The sequence below is a fragment of the Arvicanthis niloticus genome, chromosome 6 (genome assembly GCF_011762505.2).
Source record: "Arvicanthis niloticus isolate mArvNil1 chromosome 6, mArvNil1.pat.X, whole genome shotgun sequence".
NCBI classification, from domain to species: Eukaryota; Metazoa; Chordata; class Mammalia; order Rodentia; family Muridae; genus Arvicanthis; species Arvicanthis niloticus.
In genome coordinates this window covers 102992465-103017118 of record NC_047663.1, presented here as the reverse complement: position 1 = coordinate 103017118, position 24654 = coordinate 102992465, and the positions used below count along the sequence as shown (strand labels likewise).

Genomic DNA, 24654 nt, shown 5'->3' with positions numbered 1-24654 from the left:
CTATCCTATCCTGCATCCTATCCTACATCCTATCCTCTATCCCATCCTGCATCCTATCCTACATCCTATCCTACATCCTATCCTACATCTTATCCTGCATCCTATCCTGCATCTTATCCTGCATCCTATCCTACATCCTATCCTACCCTGCATCCTATCCTATCCTACATCCTATCCTGCATCCTATCCTGCATCCTATCCTACATCCTATCCTGCATCCTATCCTACATCCCATCTTGCATCCTATCCTACATTCTATCCTACATCTTATCCTACATCCTATCCTATCCTGCATCCTATCCTGCATCCCATCCTGCATCCTATCCTGTATCCTATCCTACATCCTATCCTACATCCTATCCTATCCTCCATTCCATCCTCCATCCTATCCTATCCTGCATCCTATCCTGCATCCTATCTTGCATCTTATCCTACATCCCATCCAACATCCTATCCTATCCTGCATTCTATCCTATCCTGCATCCTATTCTATCCTGCATCCTATTCTGCATCTTATCCTATCCTATCCTACATCCCATCCTGCATCCCTATCCTATCCTGCATCCTATCCTGCATCCTATCCTGCATCCTATCCTATCCTGCATCTTATCCTACATCCTATCCTACATCCTATCCTGCATCCTATCCTGCATCCTATCCTGCATCCTATCCTGCATCCTATCCTATCCTGCATCTTATCCTACATCCTATCCTGCATCCTATCCTACATCCTATCCTATCCTGCATCTTATCCTGCATCCTATCCTATCCTGCATCTTATCCTGCATCCTATCCTTCATCCTATCCTGCATCCTATCCTATCCTGCATCTTATCCTGCATCCTATCCTATCCTGCATCCTAGCCTATCCTGCATCTTATTCTGCATCCTATCCTACATCCTATTCTGCATCCTATCCTACATCCTATCCTGCATCCTATCCTACATCCTATTCTATCCTGCATCCTATCCTGCATCCTATCCTATCCTGCATCTTATCCTGCATCCTATCCTATCCTACATCCCATCCTGCATCCTATCCTACATCCTATCCTATCCTACATCCTATCCTGCATCCTATCCTGCATCCTATCCTGCATCCTATCCTACATCCTATCCTGCATCCTATCCTGCATCCTATCCTGCATCTTATCCTGCATCCTATTCTATCCTGCATCCTATCCTATCCTACATCCTATCCTATCCTGCATCTTATCCTGCATCCTATCCTGCATCCTATACTATCCTGCATCCCATCCTGCATCCCATCCTGCATCCTATCCTGTATCCTATCCTACATCCTATCCTATCCTCCATTCCATCCTCCATCCTATCCTATCCTGCATCCTATCCTGCATCCTATCTTGCATCTTATCCTACATCCCACCCAACATCTTATCCTATCCTGCATTCTATCCTATCCTGCATCTCATCATATCCTACCTCCTATCCTGCATCCTATTCTGCATCTTATCCTATCCTACATCCCATCCTGCATCCCTATCCTATCCTGCATCCTATCCTACATCCTATCCTATCCTGCATCCTATCCTGCATCCTATCCTATCCTGCATCTTATCCTGCATCCTATCCTATCCTTCATCCTATCCTGCATCCTATCCTATCCTGCATCCTATCCTGCATCCTATCCTATACTGCATCTTATCCTACATCCTATCCTGCATCCTATCCTGCATCTTGTCCTGCATCTTATCCTGCATCCTATCCTACATCCTATTCTATCCTGCATCCTATCCTACATCCCATCTTGCATCCTATCCTACATCCCATCTTGCATCCTATCCTACATCCTATCCTATCCTGCATCCTATCCTGCATCCTATCCTATCCTGCATCCTATCCTACCCTACATCCTATCCTGCATCCTATCCTGCATCCTATCCTGCATCCTATCCTACCCTACATCCTATCCTGCATCCTATCCTGCATCTTATCCTACATCCTATCCTATCCTGCATCCTATCCTATCCTACATCCCATCCTGCATCCTATCCTACATCCCATCTTGCATCCTATCCTACATCCCATCTTGCATCCTATCCTGCATCCTATCCTACCCTACATCCTATCCTACATCCTATCCTGCATCCTATCCTACCCTACATCCTATCCTGCATCCTATCCTGCATCTTATCCTACATCCTATCCTATCCTGCATCCTATCCTATCCTACATCCCATCCTGCATCCTATCCTACATCCCATCCTGCATCCTATCCTACATCCCATCTTGCATCCTATCCTACATCCCATCTTGCATCCTATCCTACATCCTATCCTATCCTGCATCCTATCCTGCATCCTATCCTATCCTGCATCCTATCCTACCCTACATCCTATCCTGCATCCTATCCTGCATCCTATCCTGCATCCTATCCTACCCTACATCCTATCCTACATCCTATCCTGCATCCTATCCTACCCTACATCCTATCCTGCATCCTATCCTGCATCTTATCCTACATCCTATCCTATCCTGCATCCTATCCTATCCTACATTCCATCCTGCATCCTATCCTACATCCCATCTTGCATCCTATCCTACATCCCATCTTGCATCCTATCCTGCATCCTATCCTACCCTACATCCTATCCTACATCCTATCCTGCATCCTATCCTACCCTACATCCTATCCTGCATCCTATCCTGCATCTTATCCTACATCCTATCCTATCCTGCATCCTATCCTATCCTACATCCCATCCTGCATCCTATCCTACATCCCATCTTGCATCCTATCCTACATCCCATCTTGCATCCTATCCTACATCCTATCCTATCCTGCATCCTATCCTGCATCCTATCCTACATCCCATCCTGCATCCTATCCTACATCCTATCCTATCCTGCATCCTATCCTGCATCCTATCCTATCCTGCATCCTATCCTACCCTACATCCTATCCTGCATCCTATCCTGCATCCTATCCTACATCCTATCCTGCATCCTATCCTGCATCCTATCCTGCATCCTATCCTGCATCCTATCCTATCCTACATCCTATCCTGCATCCTATCCTATCCTACATCTTATCCTGCATCCTATCCTATCCTACATCCCATCCTGCATCCTATCCTACATCCTATCCTATCCTGCATCCTATCCTATCCTGCATCCTATCCTACATCCTATCCTACATCCTATCCTGCATCTTATCCTGCATTCTATCCTGCATCCTATCCTGCATCCTATCCTACATCCCATCCTGCATCCTATCCTGCATCCTATACTATCCTGCATCCTATCCTGCATCTTATCCTGCATCCTATCCTGCATCCTATCCTGCATCCTATACCATCCTGCATCCTATCCTGCATCCTATCCTACATTCTATCCTATCCCATCCTACATCCCATCCTACATCCTATCCTCCATCCTATCCTATCCTGCATCCTATCCTGCATCCTATCCTGCATCCTATCCTGCATCCCATCCTACATCCTATCCTGCATCCTATCCTATCCTACATCCTATCCTACATCCTATTCTATCCTGCATCCTATCCTATCCTACATCCCATCTTGCATCCTATCCTCCATCCTATCCTATCCTGCATCCTATCCTGCATCCTATCCTATCCTACATCCCATCCTGCATCCTATCCTACATTCTATCCTCTCCTGCATCCTCTCCTGCATCTTATCCTGCATCCTACCCTTCATCCTATCCTGCATCCTATCCTACATCTTATCCTGCATCCTATCCTACATTCCTATCCTATCCTCCATCCTATCCTGCATCCTATTCTCCATCCTATCTTATCCTGCATCCTATCCTCAGCTCTGTTTACTCTTTAATACTCTTGCAATGGAAGGTAAAAATGGCTTCTTGTAGACTGCATCATAATCTTATAAGCAAATTGGCACTTTATAAATCAATGTTTATTGAAAATGTATCTCGATTGGTAGAGTACAGGCCTGACATGCAAGAAACCCTGGATTCAATCCCCAGTACTATATAAACCACGATTGGTCACAAATACCTGTAACTCTATCACTTAAGAAGTGGAGGGAGGGCCGGGCAGTGGTGGCACACACCTTTAATCCCAGCACTTGGGAGGCAGAGGCAGGTGGATTTCTGAGTTCAGGCCAGCCTGGTTTACAGAGTGAGTTCCAGGACAGCCAGAACTACACAGAGAAACCCTGTCTCGAAAAACCAAAAACCAAAACCAAAACAACAACAACAAAAAGAAGTGGAGGGAGGAGAATCAGAATTTCAAGCTCATCCTCAATTTCACAGCTCAAAGAAGTTTAGGCACAAGGACATGTCTTTCAAAGAAGACAGCTAAAATTTTTGGAGATTTCTGTCTAAAGCATTATACAATTTTATCTTTGAGTGTGTATGTGTGAGTGCAGATGCACGCACCTTTGTGTGTTTTTGTCAAGCTTATGCAGAATTTTTTCTGCTGAGCCATATTGACTGCCTTATTATATCATTGTTTGTTTGAGACAGGACCTCACTGTGCAGCTGTGGCTAGTCTGCAAGAGCAGCTGGCCTAGAACTCATAGAGACCCTGCCTTGGACTCCTTGAGTGTTTCAATTAAAGGTGCATACCACCACAACCCAGCTTGCTATACTAGTTTAAAAGCTTGCTTTAAAAAAAAATAAAAACAAAACAAAACAAAAAAAGCTTGATTTTAGTCAGGTATCATTTCCTATAATCCCAGATGTTCTGCAGGACACGGCAGAAGCCAACCTGGGTAACAAAGAGACACACAAAACAAAGGGCTGCATGCTCACGGGAGCACTTGCCAGGCCTGTACAAGGCTGGGTTGGATGCCAAGAACTGCAGAAACTAAATATACAATCAAAGGTGAGAATGGTAGCACATGTCTGTAATCTTACCACTCAGGAAGCAGAGACAGGAGAATCAGTTCAAGACTAACTTCAGCTATGTAAAACTTGTCTCAAAACAAAAATTAAAAGCCAGCAATGAAAGACTGATGATGCCAGGAAGGCCTGCTCTGATTGGGGAGGCTAGGGAGATCCAATCTGCTAAGACTGCAGATCCTACGACCAACTCAGTTCCTCTTTACCTTCAAGACTGATTTTAAATGATTAGTGGAAATGGGAAACTCTAAACTTGTAAAATTATATAGCTAAGCTGTTACATAACACACTGAACACGTTAACCCTTTGTGACATCTTTTTTTTTTAAAGATTTATTTATTTATTTATTTACTTATTTATTTAATGCATGTAATGCACCCTGTCACTCTCAATCAGACACACCAGAAGAGGGCATTAGATCCCATTACAGATGGTTGTGAGCCACCATGTGGTTGCTGGGAACTGAACTCAGGACCTCTGGAAGAGCAGTCAGCGCTCTTAACCACTGAGCCATCTCTCCAGCCCTGTGACATCTTTTATAATGAGATCATAATCCTAGTCTTATTTTTCTGGTGGTTTTTTTGTTTGTTTAGGATTCTTTTGCGGGGGGAGGGCTGGAGAGATGGCTCAGCAGTTAAGAGCACCAACTGCTTCCAGAGTTCCAGTTCAACTCCCAGCAACCACATGGTGGCTCACAACCGTCTGTAACAGGGTCTGGTGCCCTCTGCTGGTGTGTCTGAAGACAGCAAAGGTGGTGTACTCATATGCATTAAATAAATAAATAAATAAATAAATAAATAAATAAATATTTAAAAAAAGATTCTTTGGGGGAGGGGAGGGGAGGTCTGTGAGTGTTTAGTCTACAGGTATATATATCTACCTGTGCACCACCTACACACTGTGCCCAGACAGACCAGCAGAGGGTACTGGAAACCCTTGGCACTAGAGTTGCAGACAGTTGTTAGTGCCATGTGGGATGCTGGAAACAAACCCAGACCTCCAGCAGCCCTGAAAGTGGTTTGTTTGTTTGTTTGTTTGTTTGTTTGAGACAGAATCTCTCTACATAGTTCTAGCTGTCCTGGAACTCACTATGTAGACAAGACTGGCCTCAGCTTCACAGAAATCCGCCTGCCTCTGCCTCCCAGCTGCTGGGATTAAAGGCGTGCGCCACCACTGCTTGGCTTTATTTTATTTTTTAATGTTTTATTTTATTTTTTAATTTGTATGTGAAATTTATTTGTATGCATGTTATGTAAGACATTATTTTACATTCAGGTTGCTGGATTGCTTGCACAAGATAAGTCTGTATTTTAAAACTTTATTTTAAATAAAATTTCATTAGAATAATAAAGTTTATGTGGTTTATAATCCTGTTAATAAATAGCACTATTACTGGCAGCTGGGGAACTGTCTCTAGTATTGAAGCAACAAGTATAGGCAGTCTCATACAACACTTGACATAGGCAGGCAGTCTGTCTGAAATAGGTCAGGACTCCAGAGAGAAGTTTCTAAAACAAGAACTTGTCTTTATCAAGTTAGCTGTTAAGTATGTGGAAACATTGTAATGAAAGAGCAATTTAGCCAGCGGTGGTGGCGCACGCCTTTAATCCCAGCACTTGGGAGGCAGAGGCAGGCGGATTTCTGAGTTCGAGGCCAGCCTGGTCTGCAGAGTGAGTTCCAGGACAGTCAGGGCTACACAGAGAAACCCTGTCTCGAAAAACCAAACCAAAACAAAACAAGAAAAAAACCAAACACCAAAAAACCCAAAAAAAAAAAAAAAAAAAAAAAACAAAAAAAAAAAAAAACAAAGGCAATGGCAGGTTTCATTTTCTAGCTGCCACCAAAAGTTTAAGTAGAGAAGTCATCCACCAGCTGACCTGAGGCATACGACTTAATTACACTTGGGGTGCATAACAAAAAGGCTCCTTAACAATATTTGCAGGGCCTCATGCGGCTCTGGCTGGCCTCAAACTCTACGTGGTTGAAAATTACCTTAAACTTTTGATCCTCCTATGGCTACCTCCAGAGTGCTGAGATTATAGGTGTGTACCACCATGCGTAACTAGTAACTTTCATACAAAAGGAAAGTTAGTCATATATTCCATATAACATATTATGCATGAATTCCAACTCCTCTACTTGTATGACTTTGAAAATTTCACACAATCTCTCAATGTCAAAGCCATCCTTTAAGTGAAGATAACAACAGTGTCCAGCTGTGATAAATGCCTAGGAGTCACTCGTAGTGCATTATAAACATACAATAACGTGTTTTCTCAAAGATGATACAAACTGAGGCTATCAGATAAATAAAACATAAAGATTCTCATGGTCTATTGGATGGGGAACAGAAATCACCTAAGGGTTCCTTAAGCTGTTTACTCATTTATGTATTAAACATGTATTGATTGATTGATTGACTGACTGACTGATTGGGGAATGTATATGCCAGGGTTGGTCAGAGACAACCTTCAGGAGTTGGTCCTCTCTACTACAGGGTACTGGGGATTGTCAGGCTTGGTGCTAAGTGCTCACAGTCTTATTTTTTTCTTCTTTCTTTCTTTCTTTCTTTCTTTCTTTCTTTCTTTTTTTTTTTTTTTTAAGATTTACTTATTTTGAGGGAGCGAAACTGGGCATGCTCGGTGTCCCTGCAGCTCAGGATCGCAAGTAGGAAGCCCGTGTACGACAACGGCGGCGCGGAGTGGAGCGCTGCCGCGGCATCCTGGCCCGCAGGGCCGGCGTGGGAGCGGAAGACCGGGCGGCGAGAGATAGCGGTCCCGGCTGTCAACCGCTCGGCGGGGTCCGAGCCGGAGCGGGAACAGACGGGAAGCCCGCCGAAGACGCCCCCAGAGCGGAGCTGTGGCCGGGAGGAGGACTCGGCCGTGGGGCTGCTGTCCCAAGGCTCACCACTGAGCTGGGAAGAAGCCCAGCCCTGCCGACCACTTGTGGAGGTACGGCATCCTCCAGTTCCAGCACATCTACCACGCAGTCAAGGACTGGTGCGAGGACGTGCTCAAGTCGGGTGACGAGGTGAGGTGAGCCGGGGCGCCTTCCCCGCTGCCGGCCCGGTGACTCCGGCTCATTCATTCCCGTCTGGACGAAAGCCGCTCGATACTGGGAGGGACTGAAGGGGTTGGGGGGTGGGGGTAGGAGAGACAGAGAGAGAAGGAGACACAGAGAGAGAGAGAGAGAGAGAGAGAGAGAGAGAGAGAGAGAGAGAGAGAGAGAGAGAGAGAGAGAGAGAGAGAGAGAGAGAGAGAGAGAGAGAGAAGGAAGAGGAGGAGGAGGAGGAGGAGGAGGAGGAGGAGGAGGAGGAGGAGGAGGAGGAGGAGGAGGAGGAGGAGGAGGAGGAGGAGGAGAGAAGAAAAGAGAGGGGAGAGGGGAGGAGAGGGGAGAGAGGAGAGAGAAGAGAGAGACTGAGAGAGACCAGACCACCAGACCAGAAGAGGGCATCATATCCCATTACAGATGGTTGTGAGCTACTATGTGGTTGCTGGGAATTGACTTCAGGACTTCTGGAATATTTGAATAGCCAGTGCTCTTAACCACTGAACCATCTCTCTAGCCCCCACTATCTTTTTAAAAGCTCCTGAAAGCCAGGCATTGTAACATATACCTTTAATTCCAGCACTCGGGAGGCAGATTCAGGAGGGCTGCTGCAAAGTCTAGGCCAGCCTGGGCTTCATAGTAAGTTCCAGGCCACTCAGAAAATACGAATAGCAAATAAAAAATAAATAAAGCTTATGAAAAAAAAGCAATTTAAAATTTTACTTTTGCTTTTGGAGACATAGTCTCTCTTTTTGTTCCCCAGGATAGTCTCCAACTCTTTTTTTTTTTTTTTTTTTTTTTTTTTTTTTTTTTTTTTTTTTTTTTTTTCTGAGACAGGGTTTCTCTGTGTAGCCCTGGCTGTCCTGGAACTCACTCTGTAGACCAGGCTGGCCTCGAGCTCAGAAATTCCCCTGCCTCTGCCTCCCAAGTGCTGGGATTAAAGGCGTGCGCCATCACTGCCCGGCAGTCTCCAACTCTTAATTGTCTCACCTCAGCCTTCCAAGTACTTAGACTGATTATAGTGGAGCTCTCCATGCCCCACCTAGGTTAAAGTCTCAATGATGCAGACTGGAACTCATACAGCTGACACTGGAGTCAGATGGTTAGCTCTGTGTCTCAACAGCTATCCTGTGCAGCTCAGATGCTTCCCTGCTCCTTATCTCTAGGTAAACAACCCTTCTATACTATATAGAGTCTTATGGAGAGCTCAAAAACCACCTAGGGAATCAGTTCCCAGCTAAGGACTCCCAAGGCCTGCCCCTCTGACTAGTGACCTTCACAGTGACCTTGGCATTGCCATACAATGAGGACTCTATTGGTAGCAAATACCAGGTCCTGAAAGGTGAATTCTTCAACTGGGAATCAGAAGATTAGCAAATTGCCTCATCTTGAGCCAGCAAACCAAACTGAAAAGGCTGTGTACTCTGAGAGATAGTGGACTATATCTGAGTGTTACTAGAGCAGAGTGAAAGAGGTAGTATTGTTGGCTATAGATCTACCAGGTCCTCTCTCCCCTAAGCCACTTGTTCTTGGTTAGGTGAATGACTCCTGAACTAGAGCCCAAGGAGCTATAGAGCTCATTCCAGGAAAGCAGACAGGGTTTCTCCTTTGCTTTAACATTTAACAACATTTTAAAAAAGAGTATCATTACGTAGTCCTAGCTGTCTAGGAATTGAATATACAAACCAGGGTGATATCAAATTTATAGATTTCTGCTCCCAAAATGCTACGGTTAAACGTGTGTATTACCACACAAGCAACTCACATCTTTGATTTTTATCTTTTGGCAAAAATATCTACCACCTCAGCCTTTGTGAGGGAAAAAAACCCCAGCATGTTTTTAGGTAAGTACTTATCTTGGTTAGCAACATGCATAAAATATCTGTAACAATACCAAAAAAGGTTCTATACAAGAAATTAAACACCTTGAAGTATTTTGCAAGATGAACATTCATTGATCCTATACTTTGGTTAAGAACTGTTGTTAGCATTTAAGAGGTCTACTCTTGGCTTGTAATGTAATGAGGACTTTAGCAAATCATCTTAGTTATTTGCTTATTGACATTACTTTACAGCCAGCCACAGGTAGAACGGCAAACTGCAAACACAACTCAGCCCTACTAAAAGTTCAGTAAAGAAGCTGGGATAAATGTGTTAGTAGACTGCTCACTAGTATGCAGAAAGTCCTGGCTTCCTTCCCCAGCGCAGCACAAATCTAGTAGCTGTCTTCAGACACACCAGAAGAGGACATTGGATCCCATTACAGATGGTTGTGAGCCACCATGTGGTTGCTGGGAATTGAACTCAGGACCTCTGGAAGAGCAGTCAGTGCTCTTAACCTCTGAGCCATCTCTCCAGCCCCCCCCCCCCTTTTGGTCTTTTTGAGGTTCATGAATGTTTCCTGGCACAACAGCAGTACAGGAGGAGAAGGAGGCAGTTTTACTGGGACAGTTGTGCAGAGACAGGCTGTAGAGCAAGGAAGAGAACAAGCTAGATATAGTTGAAGACAGACCACAGAATAAGAAGGAGCCAGAAGATTAGAATAGATTGCTGAAGTTAGTATGAGGTCAAGCAGAGAATTCAGGAGAGGCCAAGAGAGAAGCCTGATTGAATCAGTTAGCATGGAAGGGAGTTTCCAGCTAGAATATCTGAGTTGAACCAGCCAGTCAGAATTCAGAATGAACAACAAAGGGTGAGTTTATTCAGCAGCAAGTCTCAGAGGCTGAAAACATTCTAGGCCTAGATTAGATTGTATGGAGTCTAGAAGCTTCTAGGACTAGGCCTAAGTTAGCAGTTGGAGGCAGTAAGCCTCCCAGACGACCATTACAACAGGAGAATAAAAGAGTTTACACCTTGTTCTCATTGTTCTGTTCTCATTCTAACTCTGTAGCTTCATCTTCATACGTACCACATTCCTTTCTCTTTCAGGCAAAATGACCTATGACTAACATTAGGTTATTCTTTCCCAGATAGCCCCAAAGCCATTACATCTCTGTTCCTTTAAAATTTTTAAATTTATTTTGTGCTCCACCCCCAACTTGGTACCTTTTCAAAATACAACCTCTTAATAGAGTAAAGCTTTTTAAAACTTGTTTTTCAAGACAGGGTTCCTCCATATAGGCCTGGCTCCTGGAACTTGCTCTGTAGACCAGGCTGGTCTCAAACTGCCTCTGCCTCCAGAGTGTTGGGATCAAAGGCATGCTCCACCACTGCCCACCGAAACTTAATTTAAAAAGAAAAAAAAAGGTTTTTATTCCATGTTTTTATTTATTTATGTGGGGAAAGACCAAGTGCAGGAGTAAAAGATCAGAGGACTGTTACCTGTGGGAGTGGGTTCTTCCTTTCTACCATTTGAGTCTTGGAGATTGAATTTAGGTCATCAGGGCTTAGAAGAAAACACCTTTACCCACTGACTCATCTTGCTAGCCAATTAATTTTATTGTTGGTTTTTTTTTTTCAATTTTTAAAAGATAGGGTCTCATGTAGCCCAGACTAGCCTCAAACTATGTAGCTGAGGACGACCTTCAAATTCTGATCCTTGTGTCATTACTGCCTGTGTGCTGGAATTACAGGTATGCAGAACCCTGCCTGCTTTATACAATATAGAGTACTAAACCCATGGCTTGGTGCATGCTAAGTGTGCATCCTACTGGCTTAGCCCGCCTGTCTGTCTGTCTGTCTGTCTCTCTCGTTTTTTGTTTTTGATTTTGTTTGTTTGTTTGTTTGTTTGTTTTTAGTTATGGCCTCTCTCTGTAGTGGGGCTGTTGTAGAATTTGATATATAGAATAGGTTGACCTCAAACACACAGAGATCTGCCTGCCTCTGTCTCTCAAATGCTGGGATTAAAGTTGTATGCACTATGCCCTGCTTAAGGTATTTATTTATTTATTTATTTATTTATTTATTGCTGGGCATAGTCGTATTGCAGCACTCAAAGGCAAAGGCAGAAGGGTCTCTGAGTTCCAGGACAACCAGGTATACAGAGAAACCATGTCTTGAAAAATAACAACAGCAACAACAGGTTTTTCCTCCCTTTCTTTCCTTCTTTTGTTTTGTTAAAACAAAACTCTAACTCTATCTCTGCCTCCCCTGTGCTTTGAATAAAGATGTGCACCCACTGCTGCCTGCCCCCCCCCAAAACCCTACAATTTAAAAAAAAACCACTTTATTTATGTATACTTGTATTTGTACATATGTTATATCCTGTGTTTGTGCCCACAAAGGCCAGAAGAGGGCATCACATTCTCTGGAAATAGAGTTTTAGACATTGAACTCCACCCAATATGGGTGCTTGGACTAAATTTGGGTCCTCTGGAAGAGCAGCAAGCTCTCTTAACTGCTGAACTCTCCAGGCTCTCTTCTGTCCTTTTTAAAGATGCTTTTCCCTTTTCCCATGTTCTCACCCATGGTCTTTACCCAGTAAACATCTACTTTTGGATCTGTTTCAAACACCCCTCACAGCCTTCACTGGTGTTGGACTGTATTATACTGTCTTGCATACTGTATACTGCATTGGCTGGGTTACACTGTCTTGCATACTGTATACTGTATGTACTGTATTACATACTGTATAGTGTGCACTGTATTACACTGTAGGAGCTATTTCAATGTCTGTGCCTCCTAATAGGTGGGAAGTCCTTGAAAAGTAGGGCCTCCAAATATAGTACCAACTCGTCAGTACTTACTACAATGCCTGGCACCTGCTAGAAAGAATACAAATGTTTGGCCAATGAACTAATTATTTAAAGGGCAAGAGAGGCTACTCCTGTCAAGAAGGTTGACCTTCAGGCATCCTCATAACTATCTTTTAGATTCAGAGAACAAAGACTACAAACTTTCTATTGGCAAGATCTGCATCTTTTTATTCTCATGTTTACCTTGACTCTGGTATTTAGTGTCTAATCTCTAAGACTAGTTTAGATAATATGAACTACATCAAAGAAGAAAGGGGGCCAGAAATGTGTTAGTGTTACTAACTTTTAGTTACTTTTAGTTTACTTACTAAAAGTTTTTAGTTAGTGTTACTTTTGAAGTAACACTGAGTTCCGATTTTCTTCTGTTTTTGAGACAGGGTCCAGGGTCTCACTATGTAGCCCTGGCTGGCCTAGAACCTGCTTTTGTAGACCAAGCTGGCCTCCAAATTATAGAGATGATGCCTTCCTCTACCTCATGAATGCTGAGATTATAGGACTGCACCACCACATCCAACCCAGCCTTTCCCTTTTAAAATTAGTTTTGCTCATCTATCGTTTTATACACACAATATTGTATCAGGCAAGCAAGCACTGTCACTAAGCACTCCACTAGGGCCCAACCCCCCTACTTTTTATTTTTGTTTTTTGAGACAGGTTGCCTTGATTGACCTTGAACTCTCAACAATCCTCCTGCCTCTGCATCCCAAACGCTGAATTATAGGTGTGTGTTACCATGCCCAGCTTCTCTCTCTTTTAATAGAAACATAAGTAATTGGATATATTTTATATATTTATAAATATATTTATTTATAAATTAAATATTTATAGAATTCAGTTGTTCAAACTGTATAAAATTCAAGTAGCCAAAATGCCAGTAAACATTTAAAGAACTCCGTGATTTCAAGCTCAGTCTGGTCTGCATAGTGAGTTCCAGGCCAACTTGGTCTACACAGTGAGTTCCAGGATAGCCAAGGGTAAGTAGAGACTCTCTTATCAAAATAACAAAAGATTCACAGAATATATGTGTTTATTTCTGGAGAAGAGACACATATATTCCTTAAGGAGTGTTGGAGAAAGTTGTAAGAAAATAATAACTGCTGCCTAATATTTAGTTCTTTCCATTATTGAACTAAATGCAATACACACACACACACACACACACACACACACACACACACACAGGGCTGGAGAGATGGATGCCAAGTTAAGAGCACAGGCCGATCTCCCAGAGGCCCCAGGTTTGATTCCCAGCACTTACATGGAGGCTCACAGCTGTCTCACTCCATTCCCAGAGGATATGGCCCCTTCTGTCCAAGGGCATCAGACCCCACACACACCCCACCCCAGAAAAAAAAAAAAAAAAAAAAAAAAAAAAAAACAAGGCAAGAAAAAGAAAGCTCAGCTGGGGGTGGCAGTGCATACTTGTATTCCTGCCACTCTGGAAGCAAAAGGAAAAGGATCAGGGTCTGAGACCAGCCTTGTCTACATGAGGTCTCTGTTAATAGAAAGGGTATAGCTTTAATCCCAGGATTTGGGGAGGCAAATATAGGCAGATCTCTATGAGTTTGAGGCCAACCTGGTCTACATAGTAAATTCCAGGCCAGCTAAGGCTATATAGGAAGACCTTGTCAAAAACAAAACAAAAAACAACACCCCCCCCAAAAAAAAACCCACCAAAACCAAAAAGACAGCAACAACAAAATACAAACCAAGAAAGAGAAAAAGAAGAGAGAGGAGAGGAGAGAAAAAGAGGAGAAGAGAAGAGAAAGTAAACTAGCTAGCTCAGGTCCAACATTTTCACTTTAGAGTCACTCAACTTTTCTTATGCATTCAAAGCTTACCTTTACATTGCACAAAATGTTTTATTTAGGTGATATATTTAAACAGCAACTATCACTGTTGTAAACAGGAAATTAATATCACTTGGCAATAAGTAGAAGTGACTCACTGAAAAGTGTATGAATATGAAGATTATTAATGTCTAGATGGGGACAGATTTTGCCTTGAAGCTTTAAAGGGGTCTTAAAGGGGTCTTAAAGGGGCATTTGGAAGGGCACTGCCTCCAATAAAAGGTAGCCTCTCTGACAAAAGTCAAATATATTGAAAAGAAATAACTTCCCCACTAAGATTCAATGTCACTTGGCGTAATGCCCCTGTACAAATTAAAGCTGTCTTCTTCAAAGAGAACCCTCACAGAATCTAAATCCTCCATCTCCAGACCTTATAGCTTCCTAAAAGAATAACATTCCTCTGGCTCCCTCCTAACCTTAAACAAAAGGAACAGATTTCATTATCCAATAAAGTAGTCAAAGCCTTAGGTCTCAACTACTCAGAGAACTGGTCTCAAAAACATCAAAATGGCTAATCCCTGAAGACCAAGGCCACTTTGTTCCCACTACAGGAATTGAGAAACCCCTAGAACACTAACAATAAAAAGGGTAATAATGTTGGTAACTTTTCCTCCAAGCCACTTACTTGGCAAAGCCCTTAGTAGACATTCAAATGGCTGGTGTCTGATTCCTATTAGAAAGGGTGGCTTTTCCTCACTGTCCCCAAGGCTGAAGGGTTTCCAGAACGGTCACACTACTGAGTGTCTGAATGTGGCCTTAGACACAGGCGATGAAGGGTCAGGTTGCTCCTGAGTTAGTTTCAAGCTGGGTGCTGGGAGAATCACCAAAGCTTCAGCACTTTAGTTCTTAGGAACCTTCTGGACAGGTGAAGAAATACTTTGAGAAGTCTGGGCTAAAGAGGCCTGCGGGTGCTGAGTCTGGGCAACCCCGGGTGGCAACACAGGAACACCCTTGGCCAAAGTATGGCTCTTAGAAGCTTTATCAGTTTCAGGAGGTTGAGAGGCAGGAGGAGGATTTTGGAGATGGCTTTGTTGGGCTAGAGATCCCTGGATTTGGCTCTGAGAGGTCATGGGTACCATAGGGAAACTGTCAGAGGGCACAGGCACTAGGAGGTGGCTCTGACTTTCTGCCCGTTCCAGAGGGTAGACCCGAGAGGCCACACTGATCTTAGAGTGTCCCTGAGAGTGAAGGTCCACAGGCACACAGCTTTCAGAGGATACAGAGGGCTGGGTTTGGCTCTGAGAGGGCATGGGTACTAGGAGGTGGCTCTGACTTTCTGCCCGTTCCAGAGGGTAGACCCAAGAGGTCACACTGATCTTAGAGCCCCACTGAGAGTGAGTCAGATCCACAGGCACATGGCTTTCAGAGGATACAGAGGGCTGGATTTGGCTCTGAGAGGTCAAGGGTACCAGAGATAAACTGTCAGGGATCATCAAGAGGTGGGTCTGACTTTCTGCCCGTTCCAGAGGGTAGCTCCCAGAGGCCACACTGATCTTAGAGCGCTCCTCAGAGTGAAGGCCAACAGGCACAAAGACATAGCTGTCAGAGGACTGGAGGTGGCTCTGAGAGATCATAGAGAAATTGTCAGAGGACAGGGGCACCATAAGGTGGCTCTGACTTTCTGTTCGTTCCAGAGGGTGGATCTGAGAGGTCACAGTGATCTTAGAGCTCTGGTGAGGATGAGAATCCACAGGCACATGGCTGTCAGAAGAAAAAGCCATCCGAGAATTGCTGTCAGACTCCAGAGGGTAGTTCTGCGAGGTCGCAGAAAAGACAGGTTGGCTCCTAGAAGTACAAATGGAAAGAGGGGTACGGACATGGACCAGAGGCAGGCTCTTAGAGGCCTGGACACCACCAAACTGGTTCACAGCCGACTCAGGCTTCCGGTTCCTTTCTAGCTGGCCCGGGTCGGTAGAGCTGATGCTACTGATGCCCTGGACGACCCGCGGGTGGAGTCGCCGCCGCCGCCGCCGGCGGATCCGCTGAAAGGTGTTGGAGACCCTCCTGAGGGTCAGCGAGAAGCGACCGCTGCCGCTGCGGTGCACCCCGGCCTCGCGGGGCGAAGTCCCCCTCAAGGGGTCTTCCGGGAGCGCCTCGATGTTGCCGGTGTACCAGGAGATCCACCACAGGAGACTGACGAAGATGATAATGGAACCCAGATAGAGCAGCATGTCGTAGAACAGCAAGTTGGCGAAGACGCCAGTGAAAAGCACTGCCACACCCACCGCGTCGAAGGCGACACCGAGCCAAAAAAAGTGACTGCAGCGACCCAGGGGCCCGGACCGAATCTCCGCCAACTCTACGCTCTTTTGCGAAAGCTCCGTGAGGCTCAACATCGTCCACGCAAACGCGCTAGAGGACACCAGGCCCAAGGCGCTGCCACTGGCGGGCTTTAGCCGCTCTCCATGGCAACGCAAGGGGCGGGGAGGAACTGCGCGTGCGCACGACGGCCAGCCGAACCTTCTGCACTTGCGCAGTGCTCGCCCTCGCGGGCAGCTTTTTTTCCCCCCCAATATGGGATCCTCAAGTGTAACGTGACTTAAAGTTTACGACAACGAAACTAGCGGTACCTGGTGCAAGAATCTTCTCGACGGAGGGTGAGATCTTGAGGGAGAGCTAACCGCAAGGCCTCTTTTCGTGTAACTTCCTGAATGAAGCTTGGCCTCAGGTGCAATTAGAATCTAGTGTTAGGTCTGAACTCCCATCTTATCTGGTGACTGTTGATACACTTGCCCAAGGACCTGATAGACCCCGTCGCTTTGAGGGCTGGCCTTTGTGAGTGTGTGTGTGTGTGTGTGTTTGTGCACTCGGTAAGATGGATTTTAAAACTTTTGGTACATTTTAAAATAGATTTAGGCCTGTAGGTCAGGCCACATTTACTTAGGCTTATATGCACACACCACCACACTTGGAGAGAACTACTCTTAAATGTTTTCAAAAGCATTGATAGAAAATTAGGAGGGGGCCGGGCGGTGGTGGCGCACGCCTTTAATCCCAGCACTTGGGAGGCAGAGGCAGGCAGATTTCTGAGTTCGAGGCCAGCCTGGTCTACAGAGTGAGTTCCAGGACAGCCAAGGCTACACAGAGAAACCCTATCTCGAAAAAACAAAAAATAAAAAACAACAACAACAAAAAAAACCAAAAAAAGAATTTATGTCCACCAAACCAGCCCTACAAAGAATACACAGAGAAACCCTGTCTCAAAAAACCAAAAAAAGAAAAAAAAAAAAAAAAAGAAAGAAAGAAAAGAAAATTAGGAGGGTAGAAGTACTGATAGGTTGTTCCTACTCGTGCCTGAGCATACAAGCAATACTAATTGGACTCAGAGGGTTATTAAAATATAGACGTGATAGTGTGGGACTTTAATCCCAGCACGCAACAGGCAGAAGCAAGACGATCTCTACGAGTGACGGTCTCTATGAGTTGGAAGTCAACCTGTCCTAACTTGAAAATTCCAGACCAACTGTGAGACCCTGTGTCAAAATGAATGAATGAAAATAAAAAGATCTGAAGGTGGGTCCAGGAAGTTGGAAGTGGATATAGGCAAGAAATACATGTATAAAATTGTCAAAGAATAAAAAGTTAATAAAGTATAATTAGAGAAAGCAATGTGGCAAATGTTCATAATTATGTAATACAGATGAAATAAGTGTAGGTATTCATTGACCAGTTCTTTCCTGTGTTCTTTAGGCTTGACATTTTTTCAAAATAGTTGCAGGATTTTATTTTGTAATTTAAAATGTAAGTTATAAACTTACAAATATTAGTAGTAAGTGGGGACGATGGCTCAGTAGTTAAAGACTTGACATTAAGCCTGACAACCTGAGTCCAATCTCCAGGAGCCACATGATGGCAAGAGAGAACTGACTTCTGCACATTACTGTCCGACCTCCACATGAAAGTAAATGAATCTCTCCCCTTTGGCTACAAGAGTGTTCAAGGTTGGCAACCAGAATGAACTGCCTAATGATAAAGGGTGCAGCGCCACACCATACATAGGCCACAAGGTGACAAGCTGGAGTTAGTCTTTCTCAGATTCTTTGAGTGGAGATCTTTAACATCCCTTAGCTTTGATTTTCCCTTCTGCAAATGAAAGAACAGGTACCTATCAGGAGGCAGTGACATGGCCGTGAGATGATGCTGTACTAAGAAGTACTAACTAGTGCTCTCTACCAAAGTCTCTCAAGCCATTTCCATTTAGGGCCCCTTTCTGTGTGAGAAATTGTTATGTGACTTGTAGGTATATAGTCACATAAATAGACAGATATATAAATATATAGAGATATATAAAACAGGTATACAAGTCAAACACATACTCATAAATACATAGATTTTAAAATGAGGGTTTTATTGTTAATGTTTTATTTTAAGATGGTTTCATTGTCATGTAGTCTGGCCTTGAATTCACTATGTGACTGAGGATGACCTGATCCTCCTGCCTCTCCTTCCAAAGTGCTCAAATTATGGACATAGCCATCATGCCCTACTATTTAAACAATACTTTGGTATACATATAATTTTTACCATTCATTAGACAAAAGCAAATTGGCATGTTCATCGTATGGATATACATCCTTTTACATAAAGAATTAAGTCTTGGCTAAATATTTGGTACTGTAGGACATAGAGAATCTTCACATTTTCCACATTTGTTTGTTTGGGAGGGGGAGGATAAGGGGTCAACTGTGGACTTCAGAGGACAACTTATACTTCTCCCATGTGAGTCCTGGGATCACGTGGCTTTCAGGCTTACAGCAAACAGCTGCTGAGTCATCCCACAGGCTCTTAAAGCAGTCTTAAAAATTAAGCAATCAAGCCAGGCTGCACAGACATTTAATCCCAAGACTCAGGAGGCAGAAGCAGACAGATCCCTGATTTTGAGGCCAACCTGGTCTACAGATCGAGTTCCAAGATAGCCAGGGATACACAGAGAAACCCTATCCTGCAAAGCCAAAAGAAGTAAAGCAAGCCTTCTAACAATGTGTGGTATTTAATCTCAGCACTGGGAAGACAGAAGCATACAGATTTCTGAGTGTGAAACCAACCTTAACATAGATCCAGGAAAGCCAAGGGAGACATAGTGAGTCCTTGTGTAATGAAAAAAAAAATTAGACTTTGTAACAAAGACTTACTGATTTGATACTTTGATGCTGAGGAATGACAGCAGGAAAATGCTGAAAGCCTTTGTTCACAGTAATTAAAACATTACCGTTCTATAAGAGCAGAAAACTGCATACAATAGAGACAATACACTTCTTAACATACAATGGTGTCAGCCTGAGCTAAGGCAACCTGGGATGGCGGTGCTGGTGTAATAGCATGCACAGTGCACACTGCACTTGTCCTGAGCTCAGAATGAAAAGTTGCAGCAAAGTGGGATTCAACATGAGTGACACTGCCAGAGATACCTTGGATTCCTTATCTGCTTGATTTTGAATTAATTTTTGGTTATTACATATTTAGAAGCCTTTTACTGTTGCTTCTTTTTTTTTGATTCTCCCCCCCCCCCCCAACACACACACACATTCAGTTATATTAGCCTGTATGGGGTTGTGGTCAGCAGTTTAGACACAGTTGTGGTCTGGAGATGAAGGCACAGGATCCAGAGTTTAAAAAAGTATTTGCAAAATAGAGCTACATGAGACCCAGTCTTTAAAATATAAAATAAAATAAACCCAAGCTGGGAAATAGCTCAGCAGTTCAGACATTCTCTTCTGGCTTCCAAGAGCACTGCTTCACAAGGGACATACAAAGTTGACAAAGACACATATAATGTTTGCTGTGCAAGTGTGAGGACCTGAGTTCAATCCCCAGCACCAGTGTAAAAAGCCATCGTGCTAGCACACACTTGTAAACTCACTACTGTGGGGCTTGCTAGCCAACCAGCCTAGCTAACTGGATGAGCTCTTGGCCCTGAAAGACCATCTCAAGAAAACAGAACAAATAACCTCTGGCTTCTATACACAAACACATAAATAGACACAAACAAGGGGGAGATGCCATGTCTCTATCCTGTCTACATGCAATCAGCTTTCTGACTCTAGCTGGACTCTAATTGTTCCTGTGCCACTACCAATGGATCCTGTCCCAGCAGGTACAAAAGGTGTAGAGTACTTTCTGCAAGAAGTGTGGCTACTTCTGCTGTTGCATGGGCTGTAGGAGCTCACAGGGCTGCATCTGAAAAGAGCTTTCAACAAGTGCAGCTGCTGGACCTGGGCATTCCTTTAACCAAGTGTATTGCTGTGTGAAAACCTGGATTAAAAAAAAAACCAACAACAACAAAAACCCAAAGGCTCTCGCCAGCTGTTCTCATTAGAGTGACATCTTCTTCACTGCACGTGGCAATCCCTGATCACTGCCATGATGCCCAGGGAAGACAGGGCAACCTGGAACTCCAACTAAACTTCCTTAAGATCATCCAACTTTTGGATAATTACCCAAAATGCTTCATTGTGGGAGTGGACTATGTGAGCTCCAAGCAGATGCAGCAGATCCTCATGTCCCTTCGAGGGAACGCTGTGGTGTTGATGGGTAAGAACACCATGATACACAAGGCCATCAGTGGGCATCTGGAAAACAACCCAGCTCTGGAGAAACTGCTGCCTCACATGCAGAGAACATGGGCTTTGTGTTCACCAAGGAGGACCTCACTGAGATTAGGGCCATGCTGGGGCCAGTAAGGTGCCAGCTGCTGCTCAAGCTGGTGCCATCATCCCATGCAAGGTACCAGCTCAAAACACTTATCTGGGGCCTCAGAAGACCTCTTTCTTCCAAGCTTTAGACATCACCACTAAAATCTCCAGAGGCACCACTGAAATCCTGAGTGATATGCAGCTGATAAAAACTGGAGACAAAGTAGCAGCCAGTGAACACTGTTGAACACTACTGAACATGCTGAACATCTCTCCCTTTTCCTTTGGGCTGATCGCCCAGCCTGTATAACTCGGAAGTGCTGGACATCACAGAGCAGACCCTGTACACTGTTCCTAGAGGTTGTCTGCAATGTGGCCAGCATCTGTCTGCAGATTGGTACCCGACTGCTGCCTTAGTGTCACTCCATCATCAATGGGTACAAGTGGGTCCCGGCTTTGTCTATGGAGACTGAGTACCCATTCCCACTTGCTGAAAAGGCCAAGGCCTTCCTGGCTGATCCATCTGCACTTGTGGCTGCTGCCCCTGTGGCTGCTGCTACCACTGCTGCTGCTGCAGCCTCAACCAAGGCTGAAGCTAAGAGCCCCCAAAGCAACCAAGTCAGCCAGCTTAGTTTGAGAAAGATGGAAATAAATAAAGATTTACTTCTCTTAAAAAGGTGGTGGTGGGGGGGAGCTAGAGAGATGGCTTAGCAGTTAAGAGCACTGACTGTTCTTCCAGAGGTCCTGAGTTCAGTTCCCAGCAACCACACGGTGGTTCATGACCATCTGTAATGGAATCCAGTGCCCTTTTCTGGACTCATACATAATATAAATAAATCTAAACAAAAAAAAAAAAAAAATCTGACCCATACCCTTCTTTGTTTCTTTCTTTTCTTTTTCTTTTTTGTTTTTTCTTTTTTTTTTTTTTTTTTTTTTTTGGTTTTTCGAGACAGGGTTTCTCTGTGTAGCCCTGGCTGTCCTGGAGCTCACTCTGTAGACCAGGCTAGCCTCAAACTCAGAAATCTGCCTGCCTCTGCCTCCCAAGTGCTGGGATTAAAGGTGCCCGCCACCACCGCCCAGCCATACCCTTTCTTCTATGAAGCTTGTAACTAATTTTTTGAAAAGTTGTTGACTTGGGAAAATGGGGGCTGGGGGATGGGAGTCATATTTTTAATCCCAGCACTCATGAGGCCTCTGAATTTCAAGCCAGCTTGGTCTACATAGTGAGTTCCACGACAGCAGGGCTGGCGAGAAACCCTGTCTCAAAAGAAAATAGGGGTAGACCTTTGTTGTTACGGTGCTTGCCTACTGTGCGCATGCTCCTGGGGTCCGTCTTCAAGCAAGGTGATGTGGAGAAGATAGAGGAGGAGCAGCGAGAAGGAGGAAGAGGAAGGAGGCCAGGAAGCAGGTGTCAACGTGCAGCTCAGCCAGTTATGGCCAGAGGGTAGAGGAAGTGCAGAGCATGGTGGACCTGGTAGAGTTATTTCTTAGGAAAAGAAATATTGTGGGCAAGTGTTCCACTAAAGGATGTTTCCCCTTGTGAATCAATAAAAAGCTGTCCAGGAGAGCTCCCCCCCCCCCATGCTTACTTGTAGATCTGCTCAACTGACCCCCACAAGTGTCGTCACCATGTTTGCTAAACAGCTTTGCAGCTAGACGCTACAGATCGCTCCATAAACATCCAAAAAAATATTTATTTCTCAGTAGGCTGTGCAACCTGGAGACTTAAGTTCAATACCTGGAACCCCCACATCAAGGGGAAGGAAAAAACTGACCTCACAAAGTCATTCTCTGAGCTCCACACTCCTGCTGTGACATGCATATGTAAAATGTGTACTTATGTATGCATGTCTTGCCTAAACCAAGAAAAAAAAGGAAATTGGATGGCTATATAGAGGTACACGGTGGATATAGATGTTTTCTGAACAATTCAACTTGTCTTTGTGCTTGAAAATGTTTACAGGAAAATGTTAAGAGTTCCTACCTTCAAGGGAATGACAGATCTTTACTTTTTATCCAAAAATGATTGTCTACAGCCTGGAAACACAGATTTATGTTGCCCCCCAATAGTATCCCAGTGTGAAACAAAGTTAAATCAAGATGTTTACTTAAATACATTGGTGGGGTCAGGAGTCATGTGTGTGCTGGGAAGTTAGGAAATACCCAATACAAGTCTCAGATGCTATCTGATAACATTCTTAGCTTTAGGAGTGGTGGAGCTGGTGGCCTGCTGTGCCTTACTGTCCGGGCGGAGAGGAGATGCTCTAATATATAGCCCTAGTGTCACACTGATTGACTTTGATTATTGAAGCAATAAGCCCCCCAAAATTAAAAATTCTCCAGGAATCCACCCTGGGGGGAGAGAAAAGCCAAAGTCTGGTGCCAGAGAAAGAATTGCTTCTCAGAAAGATTTCTCCTAGTTCAATTTATCCACAGGTAGAACCAAGAACAATGGAAATTATACCTTGATCAGCACTATTTATGTTGTTTTTTCCTCCTGCCCTCCCTCCTTCTCCTTCTCCTCCTCTCTTCCTCTTCTTCTTCTTCTTCTTCTTCTTCTTCTTCTTCTTCTTCTTCTTCTTCTTCTTCTTCTTCTTCTTCTTCTTCTTCTTCTTCCTCTCTCTCTTTCTCTCTCTCTCTCTGTCCCTTCCTTCTTCTCCTCCTTTTTCTTCTTCTTCTTCTTCTTCAAGTCAAAGTCTCTCTCTATAGCCCTGGCTGACCTGGAACTCACTATGTAGACCATGATGGCCTCAAATTAGTACAGCTCCATCCACCTGCCTCTGCCTCCCAAGTGTTAAGATTAAAAGTGTGCACCACCACTCCTGGATACATACATGTCTTGTTCTCTGTTTAACCCAAATCTCATGTCAGAACAGATGGACTTGTGGGTCACTTCAGTCCTTTATTTGTTCCTCTTTTCTATGTAACTATGGTAAGTTAGTCCTTTTTATTTGTTCCTCTTTTCTATGTAACTATGGTAAGTTAGTCCTTTATTTGTTCCTCTTTTCTATGTAACTATGGTAAGTTAGTCCTTTATTTGTTCCTCTTTTCTATGTAACTATGGTAAGTTAGTCCTTTATTTGTTCCTCTTTTCTATGTAACTATGGTAAGTTAGTCCTTTTTTCAGGGTTATTTGCCTCTTTAACTGACATATTTGAGACAATGGCAAACCCAAGTTTATTGGGGTTCTCAGAGTCTAGGCTTTGATCCTAAAATTTCTGATAACATGGTAAGTAAATATTTTTTTTAAAAGGTTTGCCTGGTAGTTGGGGGGGAAAAAAAAACAAAGCTTGATCAGATATAGAAGGTCGGTGGTAAATGCTGTTAAAGGAACTAAAAATAACCCAAGGTAATTTTGTCTCTGGATTTTCAACATTCTTACTGTCCATAATCAAGAATTTAGTCAGTCAGTCACCTCTGAGAGCCATCAGCACTGGTGTGGCTGTTATGGGAACTCCAGTTCCTGTTATGAACTAAAGGAAAGACAGGGTTGCCAAGAGGCTTCCTATAACTTTATTTTTTTAATCTTACTTTTTTTTTCTTTTAGGTTTTTTTGAGACAGGGTTTCTCTGTGTAGCCC

The 24654-nt window shown here is 43.9% G+C and overlaps 1 protein-coding gene and 1 pseudogene across 3 annotated transcripts; one reads left to right on the top strand and one right to left on the bottom strand.

Annotated features, from left to right (window-relative positions):
- Window positions 1-5146: 5146 nt before the first annotated feature.
- On the bottom strand, window positions 5147-16778 carry LOC117709812 (uncharacterized). Of its 2 annotated transcripts, none has more exons than XM_034504191.2 (2): window positions 15068-16778; window positions 5147-7974 (listed from the first exon to the last, which is right to left on the bottom strand). In XM_034504191.2, the coding sequence occupies exon 1, from the start codon at window positions 16776-16778 to the stop codon at window positions 15282-15284; it is 1497 nt and encodes a 498-aa protein (XP_034360082.1). In that variant the 3' UTR covers window positions 5147-7974; window positions 15068-15281. The 2 variants fall into 2 exon arrangements, with proteins under 2 accessions (XP_034360082.1, XP_076793570.1); XM_076937455.1 differs by lacking the exon at window positions 5147-7974 and adding an exon at window positions 10571-14216.
- Window positions 16779-16843: 65 nt separating this feature from the next.
- LOC143442899 (large ribosomal subunit protein uL10 pseudogene) lies at window positions 16844-22657 on the top strand (annotated as a pseudogene). The gene is made up of 2 exons (XR_013111503.1): window positions 16844-17039; window positions 20537-22657. The product of XR_013111503.1 is annotated as a large ribosomal subunit protein uL10 pseudogene (transcript).
- The last annotated feature ends 1997 nt before the right edge of the window (window positions 22658-24654 follow it).